General features: G+C 36.8%; 2 protein-coding genes across 2 annotated transcripts in view; one reads left to right on the forward strand and one right to left on the reverse strand.

Annotated features, from left to right (window-relative positions):
* LOC110378216 (uncharacterized) overlaps positions 1-12,973 on the forward strand; it is a 40,004-nt gene that overhangs the window by 22,752 nt on the left and 4,279 nt on the right. The window contains exon 8 of the mRNA XM_049839337.2: positions 10,261-10,412. Within this exon, the coding sequence (XP_049695294.1) occupies positions 10,261-10,412 (152 nt within the window). The remainder of the gene's footprint in view (positions 1-10,260; positions 10,413-12,973) is intronic.
* LOC126054613 (uncharacterized) lies at positions 24-3,827 on the reverse strand. Its single transcript, XM_064034801.1, has 2 exons — positions 3,122-3,827; positions 24-2,953 (listed from the first exon to the last, which is right to left on the reverse strand). The coding sequence occupies exon 2, from the start codon at positions 1,935-1,937 to the stop codon at positions 525-527; it is 1,413 nt and encodes a 470-aa protein (XP_063890871.1). The 5' UTR covers positions 1,938-2,953; positions 3,122-3,827; the 3' UTR covers positions 24-524.

The following is a 12,973-nucleotide window of genomic DNA, read 5'->3' on the forward strand; positions in this document are numbered from 1 at the left end:
ATCTGGCTATTATATGGCTTCACTGTGTTACTTGGGATGTAGCGAAATAGATTTAGAAAATTTAGGAAAGAGATTAAATTTTGTCCAAAAATCGACACCGAGAATAAGATTGGTTTTAATAGTAGGTATAACATAAGCTTTTAAAATATGAAATTGATTTTCGAATGTTACGGGTAAATTAACATAACCAATAGTAGGTAAATTTCCGCCTCCTGCAGCAGTAAAGGTTTTTAGGTCTTTATGAATAGCTAGGCCAATAGATTTTAGATATTCATGACAATTGTTGCCTAGAATAGTTGCTGCTGAACCAGAGTCTAGTAATCCACACAATGTAATATCACCTACCAGGACAGTTGCGTAGGGACGTATATCATCTATAGGTTTTTTATCGAAGATTGTTGTAACAAAATAGCTTGAAAAGAATGTTTTAATAGTTAATAGCCAATTTTGCCAATCGTTTTCATCAAAATTTTTAGAGTTTTTAGTTTTAGTTTTGTCATTTATATTACAACAATCTTCAGTAGTTAGTTTTTTGAATTAGATTTAGAGTGACAGTTAGGGCAATTAGGATATTTAACATCTTTTGTTCCACATTTAAAACAAATAGGGTACCTGTTAGCTTTACATTGACTTAAGGGATGATCAGAGTTACGACAACGTGGACAGAAAACAGTTTTTATGTTTGAAACACTAGGCTGTGTTATAGCAGCTACATTAGTGTTCGATTTTTTATTAATATTATAAGAATTATTATTAAAATGTTGATTTTTAAAATTAGTTTTAGTGTAAGATGAATTACTATCAGAATTGTTATTATATTTATTATTATATCTATGTTGATTGTAGAATTTAGGTTTATTTAAATTAGGTTCATTAAATTTGGAGAATGCAAGATCTGGAGCTAAGGTTTCACCTGTAATTCTAGGAGGTTCTTTAAACTGAGAAGTTAAGGACTGAATTCTTTCAAAGTTCCTGCAGATTGTTTTTAAGCTGTCAATAGAATTTATAGTTGATGAGTTAGAAGCCAATACACTAGCATAACAAGGTCGAATATTATGTAGAAGGATCTCTAGTTTTTCTTGTTCTGATATATCTTTACTAAGCCTGGAAAATAATTCTTTCATTTTAGCAAAATAGATTGTGATCGTCTCAGTATCACCTTGAGTGCGCTGCCGAATCTCAGACAGAAGTCGGTAGTCATAGTCAAAGTGACTAAAATCCTGAACCAGTACAGCCACCAGTTCCTCCCACGTAGACACAGAGGTTCTGATGCTACGGTACCAATGTAACGCGTCACCCGTAAATATTTCCGTGGCGTAAGCTAACAATTTAGAAGAAGCTATGTTCCTAGCCGTGCTGTATTCCCTCACTCTCTGTATAAAGGCGTGAACGCAAGACTTGCCATTATATTTAAGTTTTTGTAAATCACTAATATGCGAACGGTCACAATGTATCGATACGTTAGGTGGAACATCACTAGATGCAATTGAGTGAACAACTCCTGCTACAGGCTCACAGCTAGTAGGATTAGCAGATTTATTTATAGTGTCTAATTTTGCCGAAAGTGCAGTAATATGTTTTGTTAGTGATTTGATTTTGTCTGCATATTTAGAATCAGAACCATCTAAACGTTTTATACGGTGATATAGGTGATTGCATAAAGCCCTAGTACGTTCAAAAAGATTAGCATCGAACTTGTCCTCGAGAGTCTTTACGCGTGATAATAGCTCGCTTAAAGATGTGCTAGCACCCGAAATATCAACGTCCGGTTCTATGCCCGATTCGCAAATATCCGAAGTAGGAATAATAGGTGTAAGTTTATTAATTTGTTTACGGAGTTCAAGTACCGTTGACGCAGGTTCCTCGCCTCTAATTAGCACCTCGTACACTAATTCGTTTTTGTTAAGCAAAAAGAATTTAATAGGGTAAGTTTCCATGACGCTTACAGTGCAGAAATTAAGAAGTGAAAACAGAAACAGATACTAACTATTAGATAATGAAATGAAGATGAAATGGTGTTCTTTACAACTAGAAGTAACTACTACCTTTTATTACGATGAGGTGATGCAAAATCAATACCCAAATAAAAATTAAATGAGAAGAAAAAAAATAAGTGGGTAGGTGAAAAACAAAAAAATGAAAATGATAGAAAAGAAAGGAAGAAAAAAAATGTGCGAACTGTTACGTATAACAATAATTAATAAGATCTAATCATTAAAAAGTAGCTTTAGTCATTCATTTACAATAATAGTTTCAATTTGACATGTAGTTTTATTGTTGTTGAACTCGAAATAGTTATTTAAAATAATAACCGATATGCTTTCCAAAAGTAACGTGTACAATACGCAACAGTTAACAAATAACATAAAACAGAAAGAAAAAACAGAAAAGGCACATCCAGAACATAAAAGAATAAAAAACAGAAAAGAGCACAGTATAATATTATGACAAGGTACGTACCAGTTCGCCGCGTCACCGTCTCGTTCACAATAACTTGTAGGTAGGTGATTATTTAGCAGCTGACCAATAGACTAGAATCTAGACGTGATTAGGCAACAGAAACCACGGTAAGGGCGCCACTGCGGCCGTTGGTAGGCTGGTAGTCAGGCTGGCCGACAGGTAGGTAGGTAGGGGTCCAAATAAAGTACACAATTTGGTAGAAATTGAGACTTTATTTAAGCCAACTTCTGTTGCCCTAATCACGAATAGATCTTGAGGTAGAAGGTACACTGGGAACACTGGCCTGAACCGTGGTGTAGCTCCGACGACGGCCCAGCTCCTTGCCAGGTTGCACTGCCAGGTCTCCAGCAGGACCCAGGTAGTTCCAGACAGGATCAGGTCTGGTCTTTCACTCGCCGCCAGGTAGAAAGATTGCGTAGCGAGGGTTTAAACAAGAACGTAGAATATCCAACGTAGCAATCCAACGTAGAAATTAAATCCACCGTAGAAAATCCTGGAAGCGCAGAGACAAGGCTAGCATTAGCAGAGCTTGGGCCACGTTGCCGGGTCCAAAGGTCACAGTGTCCCAGCAAACAAAGTGAACAAAGAACAGCTGCTTTAGATAGAAATTTAGCAAGAAGAACACCTTACAATAGAATTTAAGCAATGCATGGAAACTTACCCCAGCGGGATTTCCGATTAGAATTTGTCTAGCACAAATAAGTAGAAATTAGGCAGGTACGCAATACTTGAAGGTCAAGTAAAAAAAAACGTGTGACACAGCCGTCACGTCTGATGCAATTTGGTCGTCTGCCTGCGTCTCAGGCCCGAATGCACTCGAGGCACCACCGTCGCGCGCGGCGAAACCAGTTCACCAGTTTAGAGATGCGTAGGCGCAATAGTTACGAGGACCTTTGTGTAAATAATTAATATTGGGTTCCGTATATGAATTATGTTAATTTTAATATATTATAATTTTTTATTATATTTAGTTTAGTTTAATTTAGGTGTTTTATTAATTTTAGAATAATTGTATTGTAAATATTTCTACTTTATTTAATTTCTAACCTATTCTTAAAGCTAGCAAAGTACAACGTTACAGTACCCCGCCGCAAAGTGAAGGATTTTTCGTACTTAGAATAGAAAAATCCGCTATCACTACTAACTGCAAACTTACTAATACGTTCAGGCTAACATTCATACTTCACGCACACATAAACAATCACACCGTCTGCAAGTCTTTTAGTTTATGACTGGAGACCCTAACAAACAGAGTCACAATTATATAGTATCCATTGTTCTCGTTAGTAAATTTGTATGTAAAAATTAATACAATATTTAATACATAAGTTAAGTAGATAAGATGTTACTATTAAGACTAGGTTAGATATATTGGCTTATATACGGATACCCACGTCCTTCGCATCTGGCAGATCTCCTTAGAGAGAATAGACGCCGGTAATCGGTTTGAAGGCCATTATTATAATTAAGTAGTTGTTTCAAGCATACGTTAAGCAGCTTGGTACTATTTGTAGGAGCAATTAGTAATATTAAAAAGCTTGATGAGGAGACGTGGGCGGTGTTCTCTCTAAAGAAACGATCCACTTCGTTTCATCTTCAACAACGTAACAGCGTTTTCGCACTAACAGATTTTGTTGCGCGCATACGCAATGTTTTCTACGCGCTACAAAAATATGCTGCGTGCTTTGCGGTCTCACTGTTTGTTCCGGTAACTCAAATTCTTTGTTGCCGCTCGAATAAACGCGACGCCATCCGTATAAAAAAACAAAGCGTTGAATCCATTGGTGTGAGTGAAGGGGCGAGGGACCGGGAAAGGCAGTGAAACCTAGTGCTTGCGTTACCCGCAAACGCTTCCGCTGACAGCCCGCTGCCACTGTAACAAAAATAATGTCAAAATAATGCATTTATTTGTGTCTTGATCAATATTGAATAAAAACATGACCCTGCTTTTTTCCGATGCACGCCCATCTTTATAATTTTTTTTATTAGCTTATACAACCACCTTATTGTTAAATCAAAATTAGTCTCGATACTTCCCTCAAATAGTAATCGAAACACAAGCCACTACATAGTACAACCAATTAACAACTTTTCTGACTACACATATTCACATTTCCTGCACAACTAAACTTTTTTGACATTGAAAAAACAGTCGGCACGTGTATTGGAAACCAGCACGTTTACAATACAGGGATAAAAGTTTTATGAAAAATGCAATTATTTCACTGATCAGATTCAGTATGAGAGCGTTTATTTGTGAAATACAGGTATTTATATAAAGATTTAATTGAAAGCTCTTTCAAACGCAAGCGTTTTAATAGAATTTCCGATATAGCGCGGGAACATTTTCAAACGAACGTAGATATTTCTGGTTATTAAACTTTTAAAATGAAAAATAATATAATAGAGATTATCTACCCACATAAATTGAATTCACGATTCGAAGTACGTAGAAATAAACTGAAAACGATTTATTTTTCGAATAAGCTTTTAAAAGCTTTTATGAAACATCAACTCGTTGCACTGTTCCAAGGGTCTTACGGAGGCGAACCGGAAAGTGACGCGAAAGGCGCTCTACACAGCATTAACGGGTGGTTTTCTACTGGCGCGTCCAGATCTGACGAATCAACTATTTACGTCTTTTAGAAACTGTAGATCTTCCGAACACAGTGTGCACTGTAATGTCATCAAATTACAAAAGAAAAGTCTCGATTTCTTTTCTTTCTTGTCACTTTATCTCAGATAAATAAACCCTTACTAATATTATCAACGGTGGATGTGGGTAATCGACGAAGCAGTTAGTAAAATTATACCCCACCCCCACATTAAATAAAATTGTTCTATTAGCAGTGTAATTTGTATTGTGTATCGTGGGAATACGGTGCATGTGAAGAAAGCTCGTTCAGGCTTCTAAGCTACTCGCATATTAATGACAATTGATCCATTAGGTGTATGCTTGTTACCGTTCGAACAAGCGTCATTGGTTTCAATTTCGTTTATTTTTACCCGACTCTTCAAGAAGGCACATTGGTTTGTATGCGTGTATTCTTTATAACCTCATATCTTTGAAATTGTCGAATGAATTATGAAAGTCAGGGCTTTCTTGGATTTTTCTCGATTATCTAATTGATATATTTGATTAGCGAAGTTGAAAAAAAAAATACATGGCTACTGTGAGGCTGAAATAGAAAAGAAAAAGTTTTGTGCAATATGGGATCAAATTGGATGGGATGGCATCAAGTGGGACTCGTTGCGAGAATTTGAAAAAAATCTGACACATGAATCCAGATATTCATAGTAAAAATTGCCATACTGAAAACAATGTTGTTCTCTCTATTTTGCTTGGTTTAATTGAATCGCTGGGACTGTTGCGATTCCGAGAACAGCTCCGGTTCTCACAAATCAATAGTTCTCTGTAAGCCCCAGTGAAAACAACGTCAATTCCACTCCAAAACTTAATTACAGAATATTGCATTTCTATTGATTTTGTAGTTGCAAACAGCTAAAATAAACATGGTTACTTAAAAAGTCAAGAAAAGAGACCTAGAATTGTTATATTAATAAAAAAAAAATAAAGCCTAGAAGCTATAGACGTAATTAGAAATGTGTTATTACCTACTGATGAATTCTTCAAAAGCCCGTCATCTTAACTCCACGCGCTGCGTCATTTCTAAACGAGCAGATTCCAGGTCTCACTCGCACTTCACTTCACTTTGACTTTGAAACGCGAAAACGCGAAACAACTTCAATCTCAGTAAACTGAACTTTAATAACGGGCGAAGTGAGAATTTAATTTACAAAAGAAAGGGAGTATTCCTCGTAGCATGTTGTCAGGAATTCCTTTAAAAGTAAAGAAGATTTTTACGAGGAATAGAATAAAGTTAGGATGCAGAGAAATCTAGAAAATACGAGAACTGAAGATGTAGTTAAGTGAAAAAAACATTTGATAGCATTGGAACGCGACACTTTTGTTGATAGCCCTGTAAAATGAATATTGCACCGCGTAATGAAAGACAAAGCTGCAAACTAGAGGTCTAAATATCTGTAAAATGATTTTAAAAGAAAACTATTGTTAGGCACAAACACATAGAAGCGCTTGAATCCATGTTCCGTGTCGTTTATAATTATGTTTTAATCTTTCTGAACATGTTTACATACGATGTGTGTCATACCTAACCACATTAAATTAAAAAAAAGTATTAAGGTTATTTTTTTGCAATACAATTCGCCATAGAATATCATAAAGTGTAAGTGATAGGATTTAATGTGATTAGGTACGACACACCCCATGTATGTATGTTAATGTAAAGGACTAAAGGTAACGTGTAATGTAAGTACCTTACCTACATACGTCAAAGCGCACAGTATTCAAGTATTCAACTAGACTACGCTATAAGCGCTTCCACGTGTACCTTCCCTCAAAACAGTGAGCACCAAGTAAATAGCATGCCATATTCTCGGGAAGGGCAATTTCTATTTGCAAACGTTAACTAGAATTTATATTATTTATTCTGCGTAAACTTATTTGCAATAGGAAGTACTCGTCGTCTTACGTAACTAAAATGTTTATTCATTTTTTTTATAATGCCATCTAAGGATCAATTTGTAAGATATTTTACTGACGTAATTAAAAAAGTGTACTACATGTGCCAGTGCTTTTTACTTGCGTTATAAACCAGTCTTCCGTGATATACAAAGTAAGTATGCATACACAATGACACGTGTATTCAGCTTGTCATCAAATGATGGATTGGATTAAATGCCACCAGTAGGCTGTTCGTCCACAGCACTGATATTTGTGATATAATTCGCGACACGTGCATTGTGGTTAATACCGTTCCGTTTGATATTGGTTGCGATAAATACGACTGGAACAGCGTAAAGCGCACTTGCGGCTTGTTTCATGAAATTTTGATTAGCTAAATGCAGTTTGATTTTGTATTTTGTGTTTTAGTGTTGACTATTAGGTATACGAATGTATTTAGTTATATTTCTAAAACACGGCATAAGCCTTATGCGTCTCTATAGTTTTCAGATTTTACATTTTGTCTCCTCACGTCTTGACGGTTTTTTAATCGACTTACCTATGACCGAAAAAAGAAGGAGGTTCTCAATTCATCCGCTTTTTTAGATTAAGATTTTTTAGCTGATCTGCAAACACCGACTTCAAGAACCATGTCAAAAGTTTTACTTTTTTCCTTTTCAGTGTTTTGTGAAGTCGGTTTCTATATTTTTGTAAAAAAAGTTTATACGCAGTTCGACAGGAGAAAGTTCTTTGTTTCAAGTTGATATTAATGAAATACGTGTGTCTTTACCCAGGTTTTAAATTCTTTAGTTCTTTCTTTATTTCCTGTTGCAGTTGGTACATCGTATAAATTCTTGCGTAGATACATACATATGTATATGTTGTTGATGAATACATGAAAGTTTTACGTTGAGTTGATAATGATTCCGGTTCAATTAGTTTCCTCGAACCTTGTCCGATGATACACAATTTGCATAATATTAATATCTGTCTGTGCTCGCCGTAAGAATGTTTTAGAATAAAAGGAGTTCTCTGAGTAAGTACCCATACTTCATAGTAAGAATATGAAGTTATAATACGCCCAAGTAGGCTGGTACCATAGGCTACATAGGCTGGTAAGTTGCAGACAAAATAATGATTATTAATGTTCATTAAAAAATTACATAACGGTTACGGAATGTGAGTATTAAGTGGTATTATAATTATTTTATCCTACATCGCTTTCAACACAAACTTAATGTACGTAGCTTTCCGAAACAAACAGAGGTAATGAGCCGAGCAAACTCGTAAATGAAATGTCGGACCCGTTGATACCTGGTACGCTTTGTTCGTGAGATTTATTTTATTTATCTCTCTCTTATTCAACGTGCTATGGTCCATTCGAAGTGATAAAAAAGTCTCTATTTCAGGTCTTTAATCTATGTATGTATCTGTAACATATAGAACGTATATATCTTATGAGACTGTGGAATTATGTATGCTGTGGTTTGAAATAAAGTGATGTAAAATGATACTTGGGTAAATATTTGTCTTCGCTCTGTAAAGGACTTCTCTGATATGAAAACTGCGACCGTAATTTGCTACACGAGTTTTTCGTTCACAAACAAAACACAAAAGCTTTTTAGTTTCCCAATAAAGCGCTGTCGACATATTCAACATTCATCAAGCGAGTTTTAGGAAAAAATGGTTCCGTATTTGGTCAACGTACATAGTTTATTTGTTTGAAATATGTAGTTGTTATATTTTACAGGGAATTCTGGGAACTGAAGCTGGCTGTCAATATACTGGATGCAATAAAAATAAACACCTTTCAAATATTTTACAACCATAGCTGTTTCCTAGTATCGGCCAAATATTATGTAATTTTTGTGTTTATTTCGTTCTTGTCGCACTTTGGACTTGGTTTTTGTAATAATTATAAAATAATATCATTGTGGAATGTTATAAAATTACTATATAAATAATTCGTCACTCGATATCAGTTCGCAATAATGACGGTATATGAATGTTAAAAGAGATATTATCTAACAATAGATTTTTTACTAGAAAACAAATTAACCTACATATATGTATTGTTTTGTAAAAGTCAACAAATGATCCGAGTCAGCTAGCTGTTCCACAATCGATGGTATTTAGTAAAACTGCGTTATCATTGATACCTTCTGTACGTACCTACGGCGCAAGCTACAAATTGATACAACCACCACACCATAAATACAAATTTTACAACCACGCTACAAATTGATGTGGCTGTTTGGACGGTTTTTCTCCTTTTACAGCAGAACTTCTGTGCCGGCCCTGAGGACACGTTAGAGCACACAGTCCAGATGTGCCCTGCCTGGAAAGGAAGGGCGCCGCCGTGTCCTCATGGAAGCAATTGGCGGCAGCGATCTCTCGCGACCGGCCCTGGTTCAAGCCGGGTCCGGGGCGAGGGAGAATGGGATGCCGTCGCCTACTGCTAAGCAGTTATGCTAGAGAAGGAGGCGGTGGAGCGACTGAGAATTCGCATTTCTCATCCCAATCGCTGCGTCACTTGACTTAGAAGACACCATGGGTGCCGGGTGTCGAGAGACGACTCCCAGCCACCGTAGGCTGGGTCTGTGCCTTACGCTGCTCCCACGGCGGGAGGAGATATATGATATACATGATAATTTCCCATTAGAAAAGTACATATCCATGTACTTATTTTTGTTTTATAGTTCTGCTTACGAACTTCATCTAAAATCAAATTTTCAAATGATTCAAAGTCAGGTATCGGAACGAAAATAATTTCGATATAATATAGAAAGTACTTTACATAACAAATAGTTTATTTTTTGGCACTATTTTAATGACCTTGAATGGATATGATGATAAATAATAATGGGCTGGAAAAATTTCTTAGTAGTACAGCACGATAAAATGTTAATTTCAATTTTCTCTATGGAAGATTGATCAAATATTCTTTATATTAATTAGATAGGTGCGCTCGGCCATGGAATATTGAGTCTAGACTCGATCTTCGTATATGTTTAAGCTTTCTGTAATGTATCCGATGTGACAGGATCGCGAACACGATGTTTACATTTGCGTCACTAATTCAACCCTATCAAACAGAATACCTGTGTTACAGGTTAGGCATTTTGCTAGACGTAAACAATTTTGAAAGGAATTTGCCATAAATACATATTAAAGAACAAACAAATTACGTTTATTGTCTTTATAAAAAAATATACTACTGCTATAACATAGATTTTAAATGATATTTCAATACATGCTTTGCTTACTTCGTTCAGTTTTTTGATGGAAAAGAAACAACTGCAATCGCAAATGGACGCCGAAAGCCGCGCCGAGCAAGAACTGTCAAAGTCACTGGACGAGAAGGGCAGAGTCATCATACAAATGAAAACGTCTTTGCAGCAAATCAACGAGCTCTTGTCTTGTGTTGGTTAGTACATGTATGATTTTATGACTAAGATATGGGCTATGGACCATCTAGTTAGGAAAAGCATTGGAACTGTTAAAAACCTCTACTTCCAAAAATCGCCTTTAATTGTGCATATTTTTCAATTTACTTAGATTTTTGAGAATATTTAAGATAATTATTGCAATCTGGAGTTGTGTGTTACCAGGGCCAGTCGTCGTGGGGGTGGGTAGCCGGATCTCTTCCGGAGATTCTTAGCATCCCCTGCTCCGCCGTTACCTTGACCGCTACCCGCGCCAGGGACAGCGGAGCTGCCGGGGACTGGGGGCCTGGTTTCTGTGCTTCTCATTGGGGGGTAATTGCCTTTAATCGCCACGCTTGGCAGGCGGGTTGGCGATCGCAGTGAGGGTACGCAGTACGCGGAGGACGCTGCTGCCCGACCTCCGGTTTGTCCCTTAGTCGCCTCTTACGACACTCACGGGATGATTTGGGGGGAGCGCAATTCTAAGCCGGCGTCCCACGGCAAAACGAGCTATGGAGAGGGCTATGCTCGGTGTTTCTCTACGTGATCGAATCCGAAACGAGGAGATCCGTAGACGAACCAAAGTGACCGATATAGCCCACCGGATTAGCAAGTTGAAGTGGCAATGGGCAGGCCATATTGCTCGCAGAGCAGATGGCAGATGGGGCCGAAAAGTGCTGGAGTGGAGACCACGGACTAGCAAGCGCAGCGTAGGACGTCCACCAACGAGGTGGACAGACGACCTTATAAAGGTCGCCGGAAGACGCTGGATGCAGGTCGCTTCCAACAGGTATCTGTGGAGATCAAAGGGGGAGGCCTATGTTCAGCAGTGGACGGCCTATGGCTGAGATGATGAGATGATTGCAATCTGGTAATTAACTGCTTATTTTTTTTTTACTGTGTTGGTCTAACCGTATGCAGTTGAGTACCTATTAGTTTTTACATGTCCTCGACTTAGTTTTTTGATCAACTCGAGACTACTAAGACTGGTATGTCAGACTTTCTGGCTTCTGAGTACCCGCAACAACGACGAAAGATGTACTCAATGAAACGACCTCGCCAAGCGTTGTTTACTTTATGACCGGCCGATCCAGCTATTAGTTACTTAGCCACGAGCACAATCTTGTTAAAACATATAAAAATACGTATTTTGGCCGCATTTATTGAGAAGGAAAAGTTTTAGTATCTCTAGTAAACAAATGGTACACGGCGCAGCGTCTATCTTTGTGACATTGAACTGTGGCGTCACAAGTTCAAAGTCAGGTCATTGCCAAGAGGGTCGTGTTCGTCCCCTAAGGGCGAAGTCTTAAATGGATCACGTACTCCATCACTACCGTGTTCGTATTAAATAACGATTTGATGACAGGTGGTATAGTATTAACTGATAGTATTTTCATCCAACCATTGTACTATCATATCCTACTAATTTTATAAATGTTAAAGTTTGCGAGAATGTATGAATGTATGTTTGTTATTTTTTCAACGTAAAAATGGCTGGACCGATTTTGTTGAAATTTGGTATGCGTTTAGGTGATATCCTAGATTAACACAAAGGCTTTTTATGTAGTACTTCATAGTTAAGTATATTATTTTTGAAGCCATCAGTAATTCTTACATGAAAAAAAAGTCTGACAACAAAGCTGATTTATTATTTTTATTATTACTCCCAAACCCTCAGTTATGCAAAACTATACTATACATAAGTTCCATTTCACAAATTAATATGACTTGCATCGTCTTTGAGAATGTCCAATTTGAATATACTCGTATGTATTTGCTAGAAATGCTAAATAACTGTCTGTTTAATTTAATCAACGAGAGGAAATGTGGATTCGATGAATACGAGTTTCAGTTTGCGTTGCTTTCACGTGAATAACATTGCGCTTTGACACATTCATTTGCTGCATTTCGTTGTAACAGGAGCTGTTTCTGGTTTATTTATTGAAACGAAATAATACTTCTGATGTAAATAAGATTATTGTAAATTTTAGACAACTACATTATTTCGCGTCCCAGGAAATCTAACTACCAATAAGAGAGTATTTTATAACCGTCCGGGCCCTCTTGTCTCCAAAAGGAGATTGGGCAAGAATGTATGAAGTTTGGTCCAAATGTCCACCACGAACGAGACCTATATAATTAAATAGTCCTCTTAATTTAGAGTAACTTTTACTAAGAAAGTAAAAAAAAAACAATGCCAAAAAAAAGTTATAGCCAAAAATGTATTCTTAATTTTCGGTAGTTTTTGTATGTTATCATGATTATTTTTTATTTTATTCCACTTCCGCTTTCGCACTTTAAGAGAAGCACTTTAAAACTAAGATGAGAAGACACATTTGCAAATAAACAGCCCATATTTTTTGCCCGATGGATGTACGAATATACTCAGCGGTTCCTGGATCTAAGAAAGTTCGATGTAACTGGTGGTGTCTTCTCTCTAATAATGAACAATAATTCTATTTTGTCAGAAGTTACATAAAGTACGAAAGAAGTTACAGAAAAATCGAACATCACGAAAAGTAATTGAAAAAATCTATATAAAATGTCTTATTTGATTTTGCTA

This window comes from Helicoverpa armigera, chromosome 1, assembly GCF_030705265.1.
Source record: "Helicoverpa armigera isolate CAAS_96S chromosome 1, ASM3070526v1, whole genome shotgun sequence".
Taxonomy (NCBI): Eukaryota; Metazoa; Arthropoda; class Insecta; order Lepidoptera; family Noctuidae; genus Helicoverpa; species Helicoverpa armigera.

What these genes read in the sequence shown, in the direction of transcription:
- LOC126054613 (XM_064034801.1), bottom strand. Translation starts at nt 1,937, where the DNA reads ATGGAAACTTACCCTATTAAATTCTTTTTGCTTAACAAAAACGAATTA.